At 39.4% G+C, this 24703-nt stretch overlaps 1 protein-coding gene across 6 annotated transcripts in view; it reads right to left on the reverse strand.

Moving 5' to 3' along the window:
• LOC102308442 (nck-associated protein 5) overlaps positions 1-24703 on the reverse strand; it is a 96781-nt gene that overhangs the window by 56530 nt on the left and 15548 nt on the right. For all 6 annotated transcript variants that reach the window (XM_005939814.3, XM_005939813.3, XM_042218558.1 and 3 more), the window contains exons 2-5: positions 21192-21327; positions 11261-11351; positions 8138-8308; positions 1220-1288 (exon numbers count right to left, since the gene is read on the reverse strand). In XM_005939814.3, coding sequence (XP_005939876.1) covers positions 1220-1288; positions 8138-8308; positions 11261-11351; positions 21192-21220 — 360 coding nt within the window. In that variant the 5' untranslated portion in view covers positions 21221-21327. The remainder of the gene's footprint in view (positions 1-1219; positions 1289-8137; positions 8309-11260; positions 11352-21191; positions 21328-24703) is intronic.

Consider the following 24703-nt stretch of genomic DNA (forward strand, 5'->3'; position numbering starts at 1 on the left):
CCTCTCTACATTCATTTACCTTTTGGATGGTTGGAATTGGAAAAGTTGTTGATGTGAAAACAACATGTAAATTACCACAGTGAGCTGCATCCAGAGTATATACAGGGCATCCACAGCATTAGGACAAACTCAGGCCTCGGTCACACACACCTGTTCAGTAAAATGGTATCCCCTGATTGGTTGGAGAGTGGTTGCTGGGCATTGCTAGGTGAAATTGGTTGCAAACAGGTACGTGGTGCTGCGACAAAAACTTCCTTGGAATTTCTTTGATCACTAGCAGGTTGCTGGGTTTAGCTGCAACAGTTTGGCTGGAAGACGCTGACTTGTCTGCAAACACTGGATAGTCAGGCAGTGCTTGCAGATAAGCTGATTAACCTGCAGGTGACGCAGGGCAATCACAAGGAGGTTTTTCTTAACTTGCTTTCCACCAAGGGAGGCCCCTTTGAAGTTTACATATATCTAATTGAGTCCGAGATTGATGTCTTGGGTTTTTTGCAGTTTCTCTGAGCATTACATTGTTCCGACCTTGGTCATAAATTAGTTGGGACGTTCACTCCTAGGAAGACTGGCAGCTGTCCTGATGTTTTCCACTCATGAACAATCCTTCTCACTGGAGAATGATGGACTTCAAATTGTTTGGAAAGAACCTTATAACCCTTTGCAGAACTGATGGGCATCACTGCTGATGTCTGTCATCCTCAGCATTCTGCTACCATACACCTACTTCTGCATTTTGGCTTGATTACTGTTCAATAAATGACTCTGTGCCATATGTCATGTGCTTTTGTTCATCTCAGGTTGTTTTTATTTCATTTTTAGACCTGATAAGAATTACAGATGAGTTTCATTATGTCTTTTATGACTTTGTCTGTCTATGGACAGTCCAGTACAGTCTATGGATGCAGCCTGCTTATCAAGCTAGCCAGCATTAGATCTCTCTGAACTAAACGTGTAACGGTGTAAACTTCTGTTTTTTATGTGCAGTCTTTTTAGGGTTTTATGAGGACTGACTCACTGTAGGTTGGTACTGTATACCAGCTAAATTTTTCAGACCCTAAAAATGCCATTTACTGGAGAATGACCATTTTTGGTGGTACAAATCAGTGCAAATATAAGCCTTAATTATAAGCCTTATAAGCCTTAATTATTAATGAAAAATAAAAGTGTGATTTCATTGTAAATACATGCTGTATATCTTCTGCAGTGTCGGAGCACTCACCTCATCCAAACAGCGTTCGTACTGCTTCCTCTGGTTATCGTTTTCCATCGACAGAGCCGAGTTTTCTGCCTGCAGACACAAAACGCACGCATGCAAACTGCATTAATAATTTCTGAACGCACTCATATAAATAAGAAAATAAACAAAAATATGTAGGATAGAAAATGTGATTAATTATAGAACTATGAGAAACGTTAAAGGTCTTGATGCTGTTTTCTCTGGATGGAGGTGAGTTGTCTATCTAGACAGTACTCTCCCTGAAGCACTTGGATTTGTTGGTTTCACTGGAGAGGGATGGTCGTAAATGAACGATGCCTTAAATTTCAGGCATCCCAACTTAATCCTGCAGACCCTCACTGTGTCTGCGAGGCTGACCTGAGGTACCTCAGCTATAATTCAATTACTGACAGAGGTTCAGGCCCGACACCATTCTGGGAACTCAGCGGGCGACTTTCTACACAAGTGATTATTCTCGTAAATCTGAAAGGCCAGGCCACCTGAGCTGGCTTGTTTTCACTTAGTGTTGTGGGCAACTCCTCGGAACAACAAGTTCACAGAAGATCACAGAAATGGCTGATCACAGGAATGAACAGAGTTCAAAGAAGAACTCGCCCTACACAGATCAACACCACCTGTATCCCTGTGCAGCAGGCAGAGGTAAACAACACAGTATTTCAGCAGCTGAAATGATGCTGATTACTGGCTTCAGGCGTGAGGAAAGGGTTTACTTGACTCTTAAAATGGGAACTTTGGAGATTTAAATGTGGGTTAGGTAGCTTTGTCATGTTTTAAACCCTCATTTTCTATTGAAGTCTAAACTGACTAACTTAATAAATAAGACATCCCCCGACTCTTTTGGAAGAGGACTGAGGTCACATTGACCTTTTGTCCTTCACATAGACTGTTAGAGGGATCTGTGACTTTCTGCTCCAAGTGCCTAAATTCCCCGTTTGGTTAAAGCATCTACAGGAAGCCACGCCGGCTAAAGTCAACTTAGAAATGAAGTCCACCCGTCAGACTCGCTGGTCACACCTGGTTTAAAGAACAAGATGGCGATGGACAAAACATCTTGAAGCTTCATAACCACTGAGTGGCATCTTTCATACTGTCTATGAATCCTAGCTAGCCAGCTCTAACTCAGCATCTGTCTGGCATTGGCTGCTGTGTCTTGTGCAGCTTGGCTGTGTCAGTGTGTGTCTTTGTCCTGTCTTCCTCCTCTCGCTCCTAACTGGTCACAGCAGTTGGCCGCCCCTCCCTGAGCCTGGTTCATCCAGAGCTTTCTTCCTGTTAAAAGGGAGTTTTTCCTTCCCACTGTCCCCAAGTGCTTGCTCATAGAGGGTCATTTGATTGTTGGGGTTTGCTCTATCTTATTGAAGGTTTTTTTTTTTTTAATATAATGCAAAGCACCTTGAGATAAGATAGATAAGATAAGATACCTTTATTAGTCCCACGAGTTGGAAATTTCATGTCTGGGCAACTGGGCAACTGTTATTGTGATTTGGCACTATATAAATGAACTGAACTGGACTGAATTGTCATTATACTGATACTTGTGTAAAGTGTAGAAGTAAATTTAAATCTAATTTGATATACAAAGAGGTGTTTACAAAGGTTATAAAGCTAGTTATGTAGCTATTTGGTGGTTACGTGTTTTGATATTTACATGTTTACATGTTTGAATGTTTAGACATGCATGTTCAAACCAGTAATAAGTATGTGTTATATCGACCTGGTTGTTTTCCCTGTTTTGATCTGAGTATAAGATTTCCTGGCTTCTGAGAGGCCAGTGAAGTATTCATGAGGTCGGCACACAGGAAGTGTGGGTTGTTGTTGCTGTGTGCTGAGAGTAACGCGGCTGCTAAAAAGTTATCCGTCTCCATCTTGCTGTTCCTAATTATTCAGAGAGATTCCGAACCATCTAGTGAACCCTCACGTTACACTTGCATGAAGTATATCTGCTGGTATCGCAGTACATACAGTCCTATGCATGTCTTATAGTGTTTGCAAATACAAGCTGTGCGTTTGTGCGTGTGCAAGTTCTGGTACTGTACTTTGAGTCTTTCAGCCTGTTATGTTATGAGTTCACACTTGCTCTTGCAGTTGTATTACACCATCTTTACAAATGAGCCTGATGGATTAATGTGTCAATGTGTAGATTGCAAGTAAAAAAAAAAAAAGTTTATAGGTGTCAATCAATCTGGCTTGAAATAAATTGTTTTTGCATCTGCGAAACATATTAAACCCCCACAAAGTGATCCTGCATGTACAGATAAATCACTTGCAAAGCTGTAAATGTTTGGCAGCGCGCTTACAGTCGGGCTCCCTCGTCCTTGTTTGTGCACCGTTAACTTGTTCGATCTGCAGAAACCATCACATCAATCAGTGTTTCAGACTTAACTGTCAACTTTCACTGAAAACTCAGACTTGGTGGAGGAGCTGAGCAGTTCAGCAGTTCCCCTCAGTTAGAAGAAAGTCGGTTCACTCTGTTTTTATTATTTATATTCTCACTTTTTGGAGGTTTTCAAAGCAAATATTTTACTTTCTGTGGCGGACTATGTGGAAGGTGCCCAAGTGTGCCATAATGACTGGAAAGTAGTTTGAACCTAAATTGAAAACTCTCTAATGTGCATCTCTCTCTCACTCTTCAGTTTGACATTAAAGTTTAATTACAATGTGGATAAAATAAAGGCAGCCACCATGAAGAAGCAACAGCGTGAAAGCCACAAAAACACACTCCGAATCATCCATTTAGGGTCATCAGAGTAGGCAGGAAAATTGATGCAATTTAAGGTGTTCTTTTATTTTAAAAGACCATCATTAATGACAAACTCGTTATACAGGCTTTGACCAGGTTATTACCAAGGAAAATTAACTTTCCCTAAAATATCACTGCAAATCATGCATGGACTGATGCCGGAAATCACTAAACTCATGCTGGATGCAAAATTAGACACACATACTGTACAGTGCTATGAAAAAGTATCCACCATCATCCTGACTTCTTATTCTTTTGGATATTTGTCACACTTACATGTTTCAGATCACCAAACAAATGTTTATGCCATGCAAAGATTACTTGACTTAATAAAGAAAGCAGTTTAACTTGTTAAAGGAAATAAATTATCCAAACTGTGTGAAAAAGTAATCGCCCCCCTTGTTGGCCTCTATTAGCTGGTTGGGGCACTCTTGGGAGCAAAAACTGTAATCAAGCTTTTAATATAACTGGCAACAAGTCTTTCACATCACTGTGGAGGAATTTTTTGCCTGATCTTCTTTGCAGAATTGTTTTATTTCAGCCTCGACCTACATCTGAGGTTTTTCAAGCTCAATTCTTATTTACCTCCAGGGTTTGACTTGGCCACTCAAATTTTGGTTTCAGGCAGACTTCCTGTTTTGTTTCAGATGATTGTCCTGCCTCATAGGCTAAGAGCAGCTGAGCTTCAAGGCAGGAATTTATGGCTGGACGTTCTCCTTCAGAAGAACCATGAATTCAGTAAAAGGCAGAATTCATGGTTCCATCAATTACGGCAAGTCATCCTGAAGCAGCAAAGCAGCCGCAGACCATTACACTACCGCCACCATGTCTGACTGCTGGTATGAGGTTTGAGTCCCATTACAATCCAGATGTAATGGGACTCAAACCTTCCAAAAAGTTCAGCTTTTTCTTGTCAGTCCACAGAATATTTTCTGAAAGTCTTTGGGATCATCAGGATGGTTTTTCCCAAATGTGAGATGAGCCTTTGTGTTATTTATGGTCAGCAGTGATTTTTGTCTTGAACTCTCCCATGGATTCCATTTTTGCAGAGTCTCTTTCATATTGTTGAATCATGAATTCTGACCTTAACTGAGACATGATAAACCTATGGTTCTTTAATGTTGTTCTGGGTTCTTTTGTGACCTTGACCTCCTGACTCGTTGATGTGCTCTTGGAATAATTTTAGTCAGCCGGTTACTCCTGTGGCCACTTCACCACCAGTCCAAGTTTTCTTCATTTGTAGATAATGGCTCCCACCGTAGTGCAACGGAATCCAACGACTAAGAAATGGTTTTATAACCCTTACCATACTGATAGATGTGTTGCTTTTTCAGATCTTTTTGCCTACTTCAATTTGTCAGACAGCTTCTGTTTAAGTCATTTCTTGATACAACAGGTTTAAAAAAAAATTTAAAACTTTGAAAACTGTTAAATTTTAAAAAAGAAAGAAATGTATGATCAGTAACCCCATTAAAAAGAAGAATTTGTATCCCTGAAGCAGCAGCAGATTAAATTTCATGAGTATTTCATGGACTGCTGTGAGACTGTGTTGAACAGCCAACAGAACAACACAAGCAAAGCCGAGTGAATTCACTCTTTTTTTCTCTGTTTTTTTTCTGTGAGGCTTTTCAGTGGATAGAAGCTCCATCAATAATGGCTGCCCGAGATCTCAGCAGATGGCGAGTCCTATGACCTATTCAGCAGGGAAGATGTAACGGGGGTGGGGGGGTGCATACTGTACATTCACTGGAACACTGACTCCAAATGTTAACTACCCTGGCAGCCTTTTAATTATCACCTCCTGGATATGAATAACTCCTTTGTCTTCTGCAGTTTCTGTGCCCTTAGGACCGCGCTTCAACATAATAGAGCCTCTTTTGTTGTCCTATTCAAAGATGGACAGAGGCCTTGCAAAACACGATGTGTGTGCTTGTTTTTCTTCTGCTTTGCTCACTGTTTAAAAAAAATGAAAGCACCATACAGACTTGGATGCTCTGAGCAACATATAATGGCTGTTAATTATCATTTGCAAGTAATTCAATTTACCCCTTAACATCCACCAGGTTACTGGCAAACCATGTAGGGGTAGGGTTATGCCTACACATTGTCCACATGCTAAAAAAGCATAGTTTCAGAAACTAGAAGATTTATGTGTTAATTTAAAGTCTCGTACATGCCATTGGACAACAAGATTTCCTTCTGAATATGCGAAATAACTGAAAATGCCATACAAAAATGTGACCCTAAATCTAAATCTGAACAGGTAACGTGTAACCTAGTTAATGTAGGGTTCCCATGGGTCATTAAAAAGTCTTAAATTTTGAAATGATAGGAAATTTTTTAAATAGGTTTTAAATTGGTTAAAAATATTGCTACTGACTATAATTTCTATATATTAGTAAATCTGTATCAAATAAATTTATTTTAGGGTGTAATTACATGGTCTGTAACACTAGGGGGTGCTATACTACTAAAATAGTTCTACTATTACACAATAACCCAGTCGCACTAGAGTAAAAATAGGATGGCAACCACCCTACGACAAGGAAAACTAGATGGTTGATAGTTCAGCACGCTCAAACTCATCATTCTATTACAAGGTGATAGCAAGTTTGCTGGGCTCCCACACTGCAGCAGATTTGTCACTATCGGGAAGAATCTGTGGTTCTGGCTGTAAGTAGTGATTTTATATTTAATGGTAATTTCTTTGGATGTGATTGGACAACAGATTTGCAAAAGATGAAAACAGATAAGTGACAGATAACTGACCAATTTTTCACAGTTAATAATTTATTATCACAAACAAATTACATGTAATTGCCAGCCTGACAGAACGAACGCATCTTATTGCCATTGGGACTCACCAAAGTCACTGTGAAGATGGCGGCTGACTGTGACTGGTTGCAATACTGGTCTTGTCTTCAAAGCAGCTATTTCAGAGGCAATGAGATCGCAGCTTTGGTAATTCTGGTTGTGCTTCAATTTCCAACCACTGTTTCATCTTGTTTTTATCTGTGAAAACCGCTATTGGTAAAACTCTGGATTTTCTAAAGATCAACAAAACTATTATTTATAACACAAGAAAACCAACGATGCCTCTTTTGTCTTTAACTTTATTTATCAGCAGTGCTCATACAAGGACTTAAAAACCTTCAACAATCACAGAGAAACTGAACTGTTTCCATTATTGTCCACAGGCTCTGTGGTGTCCCACATAATGACCCACCCAAACGGTTGACAAGACCTAGTTTTAATTGTTTTCAATTAACTATGCACCACCCATCAATATATAAATGTGACTTACCTACCAAAATAAAAAAATGTAGCGCCAGTATCAAATGGCTTTCCTAAAACAGGAAAATAAGATGAACTAATACTAATTTTAGGGCCAGCAGCTGCTGGGTATGACAGAAACCCTGCTGACAATTACTGAAAATCCTAAATTCAAGTGACTTTTTCACATTACTTGTGTTTTCTGCCCAGAAGTCAGAAATCCAAAGAAATTAACTTCAGTGTCATGTGAATCTCGTGGTTGCTTTGTTTTATGTTCTATATAATTTAAAGGAGAAATGGATCTGGGTTCTTATGGCGTAAGGTCTTAAGAAGCATTGCTTTCGTTTTCTTTTAATAATGGTGCAGGAACTCTGTGTTAAGAGGCTGACTTGAATAACATAGACATTTAAAAACTATGTGTTTAATGCTCCCTGCTTCTGGGAGATTTGAGTTTTTCCTCTGATTTCTTTAATAATGTAAAGCACCCTAGGCTTCGGCTAACACTTTTACATTTCATCACCACATAATGTTGTCTGACACCTTGTGAATGGCATCTTGAAGCTATAACAGCACAATCTGCTTACCTGCTGTTGACCTCACTGTTTTTGAGAGTGGGAAAAACTAACACATAGTTTATATTCTTAACCGGTCACGGTGAAAGCATTAGGGGTGGCCTACAACCACATAATTTTGCAACCATTAACACCTACTCAATAACCCTTCCTACATAAAGATACAGCAGTCAGAGTTATGTTCATCCAATGCCACCTGTTTATTTCTAACCATCAAATGTAATATGTTTAATTAAAAATATTTCTCAGTCTGACATGGTGAAAGTGAAAAGTTGTGGACGAAGCCTAAGAACTGGACCGTGCAATCCACTTTATTACCTCGAGCGCTCTGAGCCGCTCCAACAGGGGATTGCTGTCCTTTGAATTGTCCTCTAAACCGCCATCGCCACCACCGGCCTCGGGCGAGGTGGACATCTCTGCTGTTGGTGTGGCAGACGTGGGACCCTCCAGACTGTCCTGTTGCTTCCACATTTCCTCCAGGAGTTTGTCCTGGAAAGCAGAGAGCATATCAAACATGCATGCCTTGGAGTCACAAAGAGATGAAAACTAAATGCTCCATATTCCATAAAGCTCCAGTTATAAGAGCAATAAATCTTGATGAGCTGCACACCGAGAGCTGCAGCCACTGCATAAATAAAGCTGCTCTGCTTCACTTCAAAGATTTATTAAACTTCTATTATTTATGCTAAAATGTGCCAGCTAGTGCTCTAGGCTACTGGATTATGTAGACATTAAAAAGAAGAGGCTCCAAAATGGAGTCTTGGGGAACTCCATACCATTTATCTACACTTAAATTAGACTCACTGTGCTTTTTCCTTTTTGATTGTCTCATATTACCTGTAACTGGGATGGATTTTCATATTAAACATGGCTAAGGTTTAAAATAATAAGGTCAAAGAATGTAGACGTAATCCCTGTGAGACAAAAGCTCAGACGGCACACTGCTCTAAACATTCAGTTTCACACATTTTTTTTTCCAATCTTGGCTCTCTATGATGTCATAGAGATGAGATATCTCTATTATGGTCATTTAAGGCACACAGCTTTGGCTATGGGCACAGAAACCCCACCCACATATTGTTTGCGAGTGGCAGCCAATAAGAATAAAGTTGGCATAAAGGGGGAGGGGCTATAATGGCTTGTTTTTACTCCTACACATGTATTTTGGCACTTTTTCTGTGTGCTGTGGACTTTGTCGACACGTGAACGGCATTTTGGACACTGAAAACTGAGCTTTTCACAAACTCCTGCCACAGTGAAGATTTTCAAAGACTCAGTTTCTGCATTTAGACACGAATAAAGTCAGCATCAAAGGTGTGCACCTTTGGGGTGCTAGTTTAGCTCAGTGGGTGAGCAGGTATGCCACATGACCACAGTTTGTGCCTTCCATCTCTCTCTCCACTTTCTTCACCACAAATGTGCCCCTAAAAAATAGTCTCCAAAAAAAAAGGGCTTTTATCTCTTCTTTTCATGTCAGAATGTGTTATTGTATGTGGACTGGACTGGTCAACATTTCTTCAAGGTTAGAGTTATATTACCTCCTGTTGCTTTGACATGCTCTTGACAACACTTAAGATGGTTTTTCTGTTTTACTATTTTATTATTATTATGGTATGAATCAGAATACTTTATCGATCCCAGAGAAAATTATGTAATGTAAGGATTATTCTGAACTGTGAATCATGCAAAGCTACTCTAGGAAAGTCAGGAATAAGAACATGTTAGTAGTAAACAGTCCCTATTCTTTAGATGGTATTAGAACAGATTTAGCAGTGAAATAAGTAGCACTTAGCCTTTTTCCCAGTCATGGATCAAACATAGTCTTAGACTAAATGAAAACTTTCAATTAAACTTCAACTGGGAAAAGTATTTAGTCTGAGATTAGTGATAATCCATGTCAGAGAAAATAATTCCCACACTTTCAGTGGATATAAGTTAAGACCTTAAAAAGAGCTGAGCTGCCTCTGTGATGTTCTCATCATTTTACTGATACTCAGTTACAGAGTAAATGGAGTTTACAACATAGAGTATAAAAGTACTGTATGTAGATGTTTGGAGACAGTGGCAGGAAGCAGAGCTGAAGATGCTCAGACTTTCACTGGGATTGACCAGGATGGACAAGTTTGAAATAGATACATCAGAGAGACTCTTTGGTTTTGAGGATTTGGAAACAAAGTTAAAGAGTCAAAGCTGAGATGGTTTGTAGACGTGCAGAGGAGGGATAAAGGATATACTGAACAAAGGATGTTGAATATGGGTCTGACAGGGAGGAGGAAAAGAGGAAGACCTCAGAGGAGGTTCATGGATGTAGTGAAGGAGGGCATGCAGGGGATGCTGTGACACAAAAAGATCCTAGAAATACTGTGGTGACTACTAAAGTGAGCGCTGGGAGAAGAAGATAACATACAATACATGGAGTATATGTAGCAGTGTAGGACATCCTTTTCTTTTTCCCATCACTGTTTTGGTTGATACACACAGTTCAAGCAATCTAAGCTTCATGCATTTTGCACTCTAATGTGTTTTTTGGAGCGTCACTCATAGATGATAAACTGCCTGCACATGAGGCTGGCCCTTAATACAATGATGCATCATCTTTCACTTTGCATTATTAGTATAAAACTGCAGAATACAAACATTAAAAAAAGCTTTGACTCAAACAGGAGAAGATGGATCGAAGTATGAAAAGGACAAGATGGATAACGCTGAGATTCCTAATTATGAGACTTGTTTGCATTTGCTATACGGTTCATTAGCTCCTGTGATTTGCACATTTAGCCACACCAACATAACTCATAAACAACATCAAAGCTGAAGATCTGGAGCATGTGTGACTCTGTGTTCCCACAACACAATAAAATTATTGCATTGTGGGGACTTGGATCTATCTGGAGACACAACGCAGACCCCCGCAAGCTAAACTATTGCATCATTATTGGTAGTACCATAAACACGATATTTTTTCATAAACATAAATATCTAAAAAGACTGTGTGGAAAAAGTATTTTAAATGTATTCATTGATCCCTAGTCATATGCAGTTGCATGGATGGATATTCCCATGCGTACAGCAGGTTTTAAAACTATGCATCATCCCAGCAAAGTGTCCATTATTATATATATTTTTTAATACTCCAGCAAGCACATGAAAATGAACCACATCAACCACCCACTTCTACACAAAGCATAAATGTATTATAAACTTGATTAAAAACAAAAAAGGAATTTTAAAGTGAGATCAATAGTGTATCTAAAAGTAAACCACCCGTGTATTTCATCTATATAGTAAATGAAAAATATCATCTGTTAATTTATTTTCTTGTTAGAGTTCAAGACATTATTGCAAATAATGTTTGTAATTTGTCTGTTTCACATTATTTCAGATTTTTCTGAAACTTCCATACCCGCAAGAAAGAACTTGTGACTGAAAGTGTGTTGGTACCTTGTATGCTTTCATTAGGTCCAGTGGGTCCACCTTGGGCCCTTCCAGTGAGTCCTGGTTCTGTAGTAGCGTTCGCACCGTCTCCTCCATGCTGTGGTTAGGAAGAAAACAAACCTGTTAAAATATAATCTTCTTAATGAGAGATAAATTAATTGCAATTAAGTGTTGCAGGACATGTAAAAGGCTAATTATTATTGTGGATAATTTATATTTTAGAATACATTTTAACCATAGACATTTTATGGCACAGCTGCTGCTCCTCCACATCAATTAGAGCCAGCTGAAGTGGTTCAAGCGCTGCCCGGAACCCCCCAGCCCTCATCCTGGAGGAGACCCAGTGAAAACTAGAGAGATTATACCTCTATGGCTCTCAATTGACTTGGTTTCTTTCCAGAAGTGCTCAAGGAGGCTGCTGAACAGAGGGAGTAAGGTTATATCCCTGCTAGCAGCTCTGTGAAACTCATGACTTAAAATCTAATCTCAGTTTAATGGGAAATAGTTTTTATATCTTGTTCCCTATTACCATTTTCTATGTTATCCTGCTATCACTGGTTAGAATCAGGGAGCATTGGCCTCTATGGGCAACTCAGTCTCTGCAGTGCTGTTAAAAAAAACCCTAACTTCTCTGAGATATACATGAGGTGCATTTTGGTGTCTGGGATACAGCTAGACTTTTCAGCCGCTGACACCAAATACCATTTGTTGTGGTGTTTTACATTTTTCACACATGATCGCCAAAAAAGGGCCTAAAGTTTCCCTTTCTCACATGTAGCACAGAGCAGGAAACGCTTCAGGCTCTTCTCACAACTGGAAATACTGGACACGGGCACAGGCGGCAACATTATTGATGCCCACCTAAGCCTGCACCTTTCTCACAATGGGGACATGCGTAGAAAAATCCAAGACCCTGGTGAAAGGTTAGGTTTAAGCCTCAAAAATACTTGTTTAGGTTCAGGAAAACTTGAAGGTTTAGTTTAAAATGCACAATTTTGCAACATTAACCTCTTCATGTTGAAAAATTGCACTACTCTGAATCAACTGCATTTACATGTGACAACAAGAATTCCTAACCAAGCATCCATTTCATCTAAGTCATTGAACCCGCTCCAGGTAGTGGATTAACCAATAAGACAACTGTTTAGTAACCAAAATTTTCTTAACACATCTCACAGAAACTTGAAGGAAAGTCAGAGACTGATCACTGGATTCATCATCTGGGTACCAGGAAAACTTTAAAAGAACCCAACTGGACCAAAGTGATGGGCCACCTCACTGACAGTAAATGGTAAATGGACTGGTTCTTATATAGTACTGTTAAATTTTACTGGAGTACTCTAAGCATTCACACCCATTCATACCAGCAGTGTTTTTCTGTCTTTTCTATGTGCTTTCTAGCTAATATTCACACAAGGCTTAGTGTCTTGCCCAAGTATACTTTGGCATTCAGACTGGAGCAGCTGTGGATCAAACAACCAATCTTAATCTCTGATTATTAGATGACCTGCTGTACCCCTTAACTCATAATGCCAATACAGCTTATAAAAACAATTTCATTAACACATTTCGGAGACAGACATACTGGAAAAATATAGTTGTTATTACTTTTTGTTCATTCATATATTAAAACTAACCTCAGACTAAGACTCCATCCTCTGTTTAAATTTTGATAATGGGGTTACACCTTAACATTTGGGTCACTGACCAAATTCTCCTTAATCTAAAAGTTAATGATAAGGCAGATAGCGAGTAGAGACATTAACATGTCTGCAATACAATGTAACTTTTCCAGGCTGCTGGACAAAGTAATGAAGTTCACTAATTGGAAGCAAAGGTGTAGAACAGGGAATATGAAGCTGTTACCAGTTGATCTTTAATAGAACATCTCCACACTTTATGATTTATATGTTGGCTGCATGAGAATTTGAGATAAGTTGCATAAGCTGCCACTGAGAGGACAGTTTTCCACAACTAATAACAAGACATAATTTTTTAGGTTCTCTACAATATAACATGATGTTAACTTCAAAAAACACAAAAAAAGAGAGTATGTTATTAGGGCATTGCTACACAGTTGTAAACACAATTAGTCATTAGGTTTTTCCACTTAGCATTAGCTACTAACTTTCCATTGCAACGCTAGTGTCCAATTATGGTTCCATCAATCTTGGAAAAAACAAAAACAAACAAAAAACACAAGATTGTGCTACAATATAGATTTTCTGCATAATGGATTTTGTTTCCCCCTGTTAATTAAGGTAAATATCCAGCACTTGCATTAGCTACTCTCTCAAATGTCTGCTAATTCCTCTTAAAAAAAAACCCCTACTATATACAGTTGTTTCCTGATTAAAAAATAAATGTCAGATAGCATGTCTTTTGGATTAGTTAATTTTCTTTCCACTTGTTTTTTCTCTTGTTATTTGGTACAGTAACTTTATCTAGCAACACCTCAGTGGTACCCTCTTATACAAATACAGTCCTGTCCATCTAAAAATGAAAAACTAAAGCATACTCCAAAGAGTTGGTGTATTAGCAAGCAGCAATAGCTTTGGCTACTGACTTCCTGGTCCATCTTGTCCTATCAGTCATCAGTACTATCCACAGTCAAACAAAGTAAAAAAAAAAAGGGGGGCACTTGAAGGAATCATTTGTCCTAATTAGCACATTTTGTTTTAAGTCTGTTTTTCTAGCCAAGATGAGCATCCGAGCTAATATGACACGCGAGCAAAGAGGCTAATGCTAGCGAACACTAATCCCTAGCTAAAGCCTTGCTCTACTCTCTACCTCCACTTTGTCTTCCTCTCAGTAACAGAAGGAGCTACCTAGCACCAGCCTAAGACAATAACACCCATCTGTTAGGATAGACCTTGATGACTAACCCAGTAGGAGCCTTGACTATCAAGCTCCACACGATTCTACATAGAGCTAATATGGCGCTGACCAAAAGGCTGAGGCTTCAGAAACAGGAATCTACATACCAATGGGTAAAATCTTTTACATTATGTTTTTTATTTTAGATGAAGTGACATATCTTATCTTCTATCTTATCTTATATCTGGTGGTGTAGCTGTTTTACAAAACTCACTAGTTTGGGGAAAACAAAGGGTCTTAAAGAGCTTTTTGGCTGGTAGCAGCTGACTCATGTGAATCATGAGAGTATCCACAGGAAGGACAAATTAACAATCAATTACTGATTTTCTTTAATGTTTGATTTTATTTCAAGCCATCCATAAAAGCGCTGCTGACATTTCTTCAAAGGGCTTCAGCTATATTTGTGTAGCTTTTGACTGTTATTTTTGTAATTATTTTCCCCTGGAGCTATGTATGCTTGATGGACGCTGACCATGCCTCCGTAATGTCGTATGCAGTGACATTTTGCCCTGTCACTTCCAGGCCAGCCTTTCCCTCTGTTAGATGTGTGCGGCACAGCCATTAGCGCCGGCTGCCGACTGTGAGCACTTCATTGGCATTGCTCTCTTCAGTCACTGCCACTGACCTGAAACAAGCTCAGCTAAAATGAAAACAGCGGGTGGGATGGTGGTGGGAGGGGATGATACTGAATTCGAGCAATCTTTGAGTTTAAAGCCCAGAAAAATGCATTTTAATCTGGATACATGCGGTCTGAGAGGCCAGATGTAAAATGCAGATTCCACTGTATGTTGCTCAACAGCTTCAGCAGACCATCAGTGCTGTAAAGTGTTGGGGGTTAAAATCCTGTCGGTACTACCCACACTGCACTTGTGGTGCTTTAAGTGAAGCACTTTGGATCTTACTGCATCCACCAAATGGAAAATTCAATGAAACATTAAATTCATGAACAACCACACGATGAATGCTCTCTGCAAAATCGACCGTGCTATGAAGCTAAACGCTGCAGTTTGAATGAGTTTGTATAATGATACATGATTATTCTTTTAAAACAAATGGAGTGCTTTTGCTAGGACATCTTAGATATATGTACGGTAGTGACTTCCTGGTCATACACGAGTACATTCTGAGGAAGAAATTATTTTTTTACTTTGACATTTTGACAATTATAGATAATTCTTTTCACAAAGATATACTGATGTCCTTTGACTATGATTAAACTTAAAGTTCATATTTAAGAAGAAATAAAGTTCAGATCATGATTCCTAGGGGCTTGTCGATTGGGAAAGACTGGGACTGTTGTGGAGGGTCACACAAATAAGCTAAACTCAGCCTTCCACAACAGTCCCAGCCTCTCATGTGACCACTTAGGAAAATTAATAATCTTCCTGAAACTTGGCTTGTGGACTTGTGTATAAAAGATGGATGAAGATATCATCCTTTGGTGGTTTTGGACTCGGTATGCTGTCCTGTCAACAGGTTAGTTTTTATCTTTCTTAATGGAACTTTTTATAACTGTAATGAGACACTTTTGTGTTATATATTTACATATTTTATGTGTATTTATTTGAGTTTGAGTTTTTCTTTACTTTTAAGATATTTTCGTCTTTGGTCGCTTTAACACAGGAATTTCCCAAATTTGTCTTATCTTCCATTGATTTTCTATGACTTTTCCATTTCAGGGAACTGGCGCCTTTCCCAGCTGTCATAGGGCAAGAGGTTGCCAGTCTGTCACTGGCTTGTCAAGGCTCCAGTATTTTCTGTTTTGGTTTATCTTATATAATTAAAAGTGACTATACTGGTGACTTATCCAGTTATAACTTCACATCTTTAGGACTTATGGCTCAGTTACAGTACTGCCAGATGTTATGTAGACCAAAATTCATATGCTATGTTTGCTAAGGGTTATTTCACGTATTGGCTTGGCCAGGTATGGCTCAAATATTCCCACACACCTAATATCTAACTGGCAGACTCATCCTGAGTCAGTGCCAGAACATGTGGGTCACAGTTGGGCCAGAAAGGCATGGTTATAAAGGCATAGTCCAATTGTCATAAGACTACATCTGCTCCTCACGAGGTCCACCTGATTCCCATCAAAATTCATGTTGTTTTTACTGCCTCCACTTTCTTCCCAATCGGTCCTCCCTCACGCCACGCTGCATTCCGACTGACCGCTGGTCATTTGAAATGAGGCTAGCTGCACGAGTCATCACTCCATCGCTGAAGGGAAAGTGGGTCTAAGGATCTCTCTGTGGGCCGTGTTCAAAATATATAATGTGCAGCTGAGTGCTCTCAAAAAAACAAGCACTCGCCCTGTCTGGCTCTGTCATAACGAGCTCACATAAATGCCACGCCATCGCAGACTCATCGCTGAGACATCTGACTGTCCAGCAGACCTCATTTCAGAGCTGCTGCCCACCGAGCTCAGGAAACAGGATTGGATTCCTTAAACATATTACTCTGTTTTATTTTCCTGTTTTGTCTTTTCACTCCCAGTCCCTCTGTTTTAAACTGTAGTCAGGGTTGGATTGTTACAATGGATAGACCTTTTCTTTGACAGGAGTCAGTCCATACACCAGAAAGAAGCTCTGGTTTCATTCAGCAGCTGTCGAGGTAGCTGTTCTCACAATCAGCTCCTAAAGAATTTCATTACTCTCGATTTCAGACGTATAATACACCGACTCCTCCTGACGATTACCTCTACAAATCAATCCACAACAGTCACACATAGCATAACAATGAAATACGACCTCTGCATAATAAAAGCCTCAATATCTTTGCCTATTTATTACAGCTGCATTCTTTTGAAACGGCTGATACAAATGCGGTGCTCATTGTTTTGTTGTCTGATGAAGAAGACTGCATAATAAAAGAGTTCAGCAGAAGACCTATAAGGCTTTTCAATTATCATTTGGATTTAAAGCAGCAAGCCCTGATTTACTGGGGGTACAAAGGTCAGAAATTATTGTGACTTCAGATAAATTATCAGACTTAAGCTGCTGTCAAGAGACAGAAATTATTCTGAGAGTTTGAACTGTGCAGAGATTATAATTGTTACACTTCAAAAGATGCTGTGATGTCACCGATTGGTTGTAAAGTTGTCTTCTGGGGCTTCAATTGTAGACCGAGGGTGAATTAGGCAGTAGTGAGGCTCTACTCTTCAGCACGATGCATGATGCAGTGCTTGGATAGTGACCATTAGTTGTACAACACTTTTCAGAATGTATTATGGAATGCTCTTGGGATGGATGGATATTTGACTACTTATCTAGGAAGAATTGGAAGAATCCATTTAAACTGGTTAGTTTCCTAACACAGTCTACAGATTTTCAACAGGGTTGAGATCAAGGATTTGGGAAGGTTATTCCAGAAGCTAAACATTAGCCTGCTTTATCCATTCCAAAACCAGGTTGATGTGTGTTATGTGTGTTTGGAATCATTGTCCATTGATTCCTGTTGAAATCATTGGAACACCCAGTTGTGTCCAAGATTCAACTCCAGCTACTGATTGGAGGTGAAGTTTGTGCAATGTGCCAGTACCACGTGGAGGATATTGACCAATGCCATGAGGATGCCATGCTAAGTTATTAGCTAATGCTAAAAACAAGAACTTGCTTAGCAACTGTGTGTGTGACAGTAGTAGTAATTATAAGTAAGCCATATTATTTGTTATTTAATGCCCTTAAAAATCATCCAAACCGGCCAACATGAGAGTACGAAAAACAAAGCAGCTATAGGTGCCTACCTGTGGGTCAAAACAGCCGCGCCCTTAAATTTAAAACATGTTATCGAACACTTAGTCCTTGTACAGTTGTCATAAAAGCGTGAAACTGTCCATAGGCACCAAAATGTTTTCGTCTCAGGTTGTAAACATGTTTATTCTTTCTGTAAAGTTGGACATTTTAAAACGGGGTTCTATGGGGACTGACTCACTGGGCAGTAGAAGAACTGCAGTTTTTGGTACTTGTGCTTCATTTGGCTTCATTCTACAACACCAGAAGTTTATCACTTTATAACAAAGCGTTAAGAATAATTATGGGAGTAAAAACAATCTAAAAATGTTACTTTACACATCTGGATAGATGAAATTGTCTTTTATTATTTCACCATCCACTGACACACATGTGTAGTCATGCATGTGTTTACAGTACGTGTGTCACACTGCTCCAGCAGCCGTGCAGATACTGGTCTTCAGTGACTCTTCCTTCACCCCTCAGATGATGCTGCTGCCGCTTTGTGATGTTTTGCCACAGGCTGCACTTTCCAAAGCCTGACCCTCAGCTATCACGCACAACAATGTATGAATGAATGAATGAATGGCCTACATTCCCCCTTAAGTAATGACCCCTTTCCCTACTTTGGTGTAATACACTCAAGCTCACAGTCTTTATCTTCAGCTCACTGAGTTATCCTGTTAAGTGTGAGTGTGGCATCCTCTCACAGAGGCTCTGTTTGTCAGTCAGCAGCTGGATTACATCGACTACATGATGATGTGTGTGTTATTTAGCAGTTTTGATGCCATGTGAGTTGTTTTATAAAATAGGAGATATAAAAATACAGAAGAATTTAATCAAATATTAGATGGAGTGGAACTTGAAGCTAGCTTTTTTTTTCTTAACCTAATCAAGTTGTTTTGGTGCCTGAACCTTAAGGAATCCATCGGGATTGTTTCATATTATTGAAAATATTCTTCGTGAAGATGTGTGAACAATAAACTATTCTCAAAAGAAATCATCCCAGAAGATTCTGTGATTCAAACTGCTTTGAGTGAACTGCTTTGTATCTTTATGAAACATCATTTTAAAGGAGGAAAAATAAACACTGTCCCAGCTGATGCTCAGCCAAATGATCCTGATTTGGAGTTAGCTTTTTCAGGTATTGATCGATGTACTAGCATGAAATTGAAGCTGTTTAGATATTTTGAAAATATCTCATAAAGATGTTTTTGTAAATAAAAGATGAGACTGAAAATATCCTGCAGAGCTTTAGCAGCTCAGCTTAAAGAGGCTGCAAAATTAGTGTCATGAACAGAACACTGAGAGGCAGAATTTATTTCAAAACACTGCATTGGATGAGACATGTAACAAGATAAAAAAGACTGAATAAAGCTGTTTTTAAAACCCTGACATTTAGTGAATGCTTCATTTGTTATTTTCTGATTTTAAGCATTATGTATTTCTTTTTATAATTTTTAACTGCCTGACACTTTGCTATCTATCAGGGACAGAGAGAGAGTGAAAAAATGGCTAATATCTTCTGTAATTTTCCTAAATATTGGGCAGCAGATCAAATATCTTCTGCTTGGCAGGGGAGGGAATTAACTTACGGTCACAAATATTGGAGGCCTAATCTCACACCTCGCTGAGCATATGCAGATCGAACTTGGATGACGGGGCACCGTCAGTAGCCTAACAGTTGGCTGGACATAATGCTTGGTTATTATTTCCCCTTTATCAGATGCCAGGAGGGGAGATCAATAAGTGGACATGAGTTTGAGTTTTTAGTGTGGGGCACTCCATTAAAACTGAGTAGATTCTTCTCATTTCAAAGACGACCTGCGGTGGGCTCTTACCTTAATGAAACCGCTGGACGACACCGCAGAAGCCCATGCGGTTCGTCACATCGGGCTGTGGCGAGCATTGATGGATGTGCTTTAGATTGTTTGCATCCCAACTGGACAGTTTTTTATGGGCTGTGGCCAATGGATTTTAATAAACTGAGGTATGAGGTGCGATGTTAGAGGGGAAACTTTTTGAAAAGTTTAAAAAAAAAACCTTCATGCAACCCTAAGTGACATACTGGCTTGTTATGTGATGATGTAATGGCACTGAAGTAATTACATTGTAATGTAATATAATAAAGGTGTAGATGATTAATGGGTCTAATTGTCTACACCTAGCTCTGGATACTGACTGGTGGCATTTGAATGCAGCACTGTTGGTCACATGTGCAGTTCCTCTAAAAAAAAATATCTTGAAAAAACAAGCTAGCTTCTGTTAGCCAGATAAGCAGTAGGCAATATATGGATGTAATGATGTTGCTGTCAAGACCACCACATTTGGGCCTATTCAGGCCTACTTTTGGCTCTCCCAAACGTCATGAGCCGTGCTCGATATGGGTCATGACAGCTGTTGGATGAGCCAGATGTGGTCAAAAGTCATGACGTGGTTTCAAATTGAAGCAGTAGTGGCTCAGATGTTACAACACTTCAGATACTTAGACAATACAATGTGGAACTGTGGCTGGATTAAGACAGCCATATTTATCCTGAGTCATATCCATCCATCCATCCATCCATCCATCCATCCATCCATCCATCCATCCATCACTTGTCTAAAGTCAGAAGGTGGTGGCAACAGGCTAAGCAGAGTATTCCAGACTTCTTTCTTCCATGCAAAAACTTTAGAGTTGCTCCAGGAGGATGAATACAAACAGACAAAATAAGTTTCTTCTGTAGGGTTGCTGGGCTCAGTCTTAGAGATAGGGTGAGCCTTGGAGATCCAGATGGCTCTCAGAGCAGAACTGGTGTTTCTTTGTGTCAGCTGAGGTGGTTTGGTCATCTGGTATGCGGCTGCCTCTGGGAGGAGACGCCAGAGTCAACAAATGGTCAGTGATTAGTTTTTTGGGGGGCTAGATGTGGCCCAAAATGTCACATCATACCTGAAAGCTATGGCTAAATTGAGACAGCCACATATGATATGATAGCAGATAAATTTAGGCACAGTGTGGAATACTTATGGCACTGAAAGAGCGGTTGCACTGCTAGTAAATGTTATATGAACAGCCTATGGCAGAGGCAGCTGCATTTACCATGAGTGAACACTGTCAACCAAACCCAAATGGAGCCCAAAGAAGACTGCAAAGTGGGACGTTTGGGGCAAACCATTATTGCAATCTCTGGTGAGACAGTCCCCACAAAGCCACGTCATAGTTTGTGTAGTCCATAAGCCCTCTTAGACTCTCACACAGTCTCCATACACTTTGTGCATCTCCCTCAAAAACATTCATAAACAGTCTTAGGAGAGGATGTAGTGTGAGTGCAGCGTGATGACTGTGCTACCTGGAGAAGTGTTGCTGCAGTGTCACCATCTGCCGCCCACCCAGCTGAGGCTTCGCCCTCTCCCTTCTCTCCACACCCAGATGTTGTTTGTTCTCCAGCTGGGGATTATTATCACGGATCAGTCTTGATGGCGTAGCTGCAGGGCGAAGGAGTAAACACAGTTAGCTTGTTGTTAATCTCACATACTATAATCCCACTGAACATCAACCCCCCATTTCTCCTTTGTTCAGTTTACACACTGTAGTTTTAAATTATTCATCCCTGTTTGCCCCACAGCTGATAGGTTGTGAGCTGGACTTCCTACTCATGACATTTAAAACAGGGCCTCGGGGTAATCTGTCATGTCAAACCCATGTGCTGTGCATGTTGAAAAAAGAAGAAAAAAAACATGTTGTCATGGTAGCAAAAGTTCAGGTGTTGTAAATATTATAATGACTATAATACCTCATGGCTGCTCCTTTGGGTGTTTACCTGTCTGGATGGTATTCAAATGAAAAAAAGCTGCTGGCCGGGAGAATTTAACACTTACAGTAAGCGTGGCCAATATTCGTGTCAGCAGCACTCATAGCTCTAATAAACCTGGCATAAATAAGTGGATTTCCAGTTTGTTTGTTTGTCTCGTTTTGCATCAACTTCATGGGAATTTTCCATCTAGAAAAGTTCATTTCTTCTTTAGTGTCAGTCAGTCTAAGCAGCCATATGAGGAAGCTAAGCATAATGATAACAGTTTCCAGGCTATTACAGAAATAATCAGTTTGGCTGAGTGGGTTTATTTTTCTTTTTCTGCATGAGTGGAAGCCTCAAGCCACAGGTTTGGCTCACTGTGACTCACTTTACCAATCAGACTGCATCAGCAGTCCTCCACCATGCAGTGCTGCAGTGCAGAAGAGAATCCAGCGGAAGAATATGGACATGCATGAGGCATCATCGCCCTGAATATTCAGATTCACACGTTTGTTAGCATTCCAATAAAAACATGGAAGAAGAAGAGTAATGCAGGGTGTTATTAATATGTTTCTGCACATAAATGTTCATGCCTTTTTTTACCTGACCCGTGTCGTGTGCACTGATATGTGTCCATCTACATTAAATGGAGACTTTTTCACTTTTAAAGGGTGGTTTGTTAAGTTTGCTTGAATTCAATTCAGTTTTATTTATAAAGCAAAAATTCAGAAGAAAGGTCACATCAAGGTGCTTTATGTTGCAAAGTGAAGACACTAAAATATCAGAGAGGAAACATCACCAAGCAGCAGGTTTTCCTTCCTCATGAGCAGCATTTAGTGAGTGCGGGGAGGAAGAACTCCCCTTTAGCAGAAAGAGGGGAGAGGGGGGGTGAAGGGATCCTGTGCCAGGAAACCAGTGATCGAGCGAGAACAATGCCAGAAGCTCGTTGATGGCTACCAAAAGTATCCGGTCAAGGTGCAATGTGCTGAAGTTTAACCAAATATTAGTGGGCAATTATCATTTAGAGAAAATCCTACATATATTCAAAGTTGTGCACCCAATTCTCGTCTTTCAAAGTCATTAAAGATGTTTGATGCACAATCATTCCAGCCTGGAAAAAACCCCAAATTACTATTCATGCCCACGATGAGTGGATAAAGACTTCCGACCACAACTGTAACAAAGCAGATGTGTCGAATTGTTAAAATGGAAAAATCGAATGTGTGTTTTAGAAACACATCAAACACGTTTATCAGCTAAAGTGAGTTTGTGCTTTTCTTTTTGTAAAGTCTCAAAATGTCCTGTGTGGAAAAGATTTATACAAGTGGACAAAAGCATAAGAGCACTGCCTCCATTAAAACTGCAGACTTTTAGAGAATCAGAATGTGAGTCAAAACAGGGCCACTACAAAAGGTCAAATAACTAATGGCTCTCCTCTAATTATTCCTCCCATTAGTGTTGTTCTTTTAAAGAATGAATTGCAGTCACAGTTTGTTTTTCCTGTAGCCAGCAGGAGCTTGTAAAATCAGAGAATAAAGATGGAGAATTTTCACTGTTTTCATACAAAGTCAGGGACAAACCCATTAAAGCATGCGAAGGAGGAACTGGTCTTAAGTGAACTAATATGACGGGACTGGTCTCTTAAAATGTTAATCAAGGTTTTTCAGGCCTTCGGGATATAAATCAGCATTTGAGGGAAACTGGCAAACATGGTGAAGTTTGACTCAAGGCTGCCATCTAGTGGTGATTGCTGAGTGGATGCGCAGCAGGATAACTGAGGTTTGAAATGTTTCAGGACATTTAGGCCAAAGACTTGAAAAAAGGTTGTTGCTGAAAGAATCACATGGAGGACAACTTTCTCTTCTTTATTTTCTTAAAGAAGAATGGGAATATAAATTTCTTCTGACACAAAATCCAAAGGAAACAGTCCTAAAATCTCTTTTTGATTTACAGTTTAGCTGTTGTGATTTACTTTACATACAGTACTGCGCAAAAGTCTTGACCCATCCCTCATTTCTTTATCTTGTGCGCCCAAGTCCTCTTGAGCAACAGTTTTTCAGGTTTCAGAAGCTCTTTCAAAGATTGTTTGTTTGTTTGTTCGTTTCTTTTCTTTTTTAGTTTCAGTTTGATTGACAACAGCTTTACAGCACAACTTTAAAATTATTGAAGCACTGTGGGATCATCCTGATAGACAACAGAATAAAAAGCTGAAACATCCAAAGAAGACCTTTGAATTTCCTTCGAGAAGCCTGGAAAACTATTCCTGAGGACTGCTCAAACGTATTTCTTGTTTTTGCATATTTAAAAATATTTTTAAAAATGCGACAAAGCAGCAGAGAAAAAGTCTGACAATGAAGAATCACAGAAGTTGGTTGGATTAGATCATGTTGATGAATGCTGTGATCTGTGCTGTGAAAAATACACCTTGAAGCTCTGCTTTATTTTATTTTATTTAAAAAATAAAAGCTGGACAGCACATGAGTGTTTATAATTTATACTCTTAATTATGAAGGTTTTGAGGGTGCTGAGGCACCATCGTCAGAGCAGCTTTATTATTCTTTGAACTGTGAAGAGCAACAGCTTCACTCCTCATGTCACAGCAGCGGGAAACACAACTGGTTCAGAGGTGCAACCTTTTTTCTTTTTACCCTGAGAAGGTCGGCTGGACAGAAACGTGTGATTTAATAAACTAAGGTTACACGAGAGTGTGGAGCTTAAAATTTATATTTTTTAAACAACAGTGGAAAACAAAAAGATGGATTTGAAGCCTGTAAAAATACTTATTTTTAAAGATCAGCAGAGAGAGAAATCTTCTGCTGTCTTAATGTTTCTGAAATGTTGCGCTTTATTTTTATTTAACTATAGAATATAAATGATTTACAAGTTATTAGGTTCATTTTTTACTTGCACTTTATTCAGAAACACTTTCCCCCCTGTAGATTCTGTGTCTTGTGATACTGTAATAATTCTAAAACAGCTTCATTATGGTGCCATAAAATAGCTGTATAAATGGTAAATGGTAAATGGCCTGTATTTATATAGCGCTTTACTAGTCCCTAAGGACCCCA

The sequence above is a fragment of the Haplochromis burtoni genome, unplaced genomic scaffold (assembly GCF_018398535.1).
Source record: "Haplochromis burtoni strain Fernald_Lab_line unplaced genomic scaffold, NCSU_Asbu1 Contig_20, whole genome shotgun sequence".
Classification (NCBI taxonomy): domain Eukaryota; kingdom Metazoa; phylum Chordata; class Actinopteri; order Cichliformes; family Cichlidae; genus Haplochromis; species Haplochromis burtoni.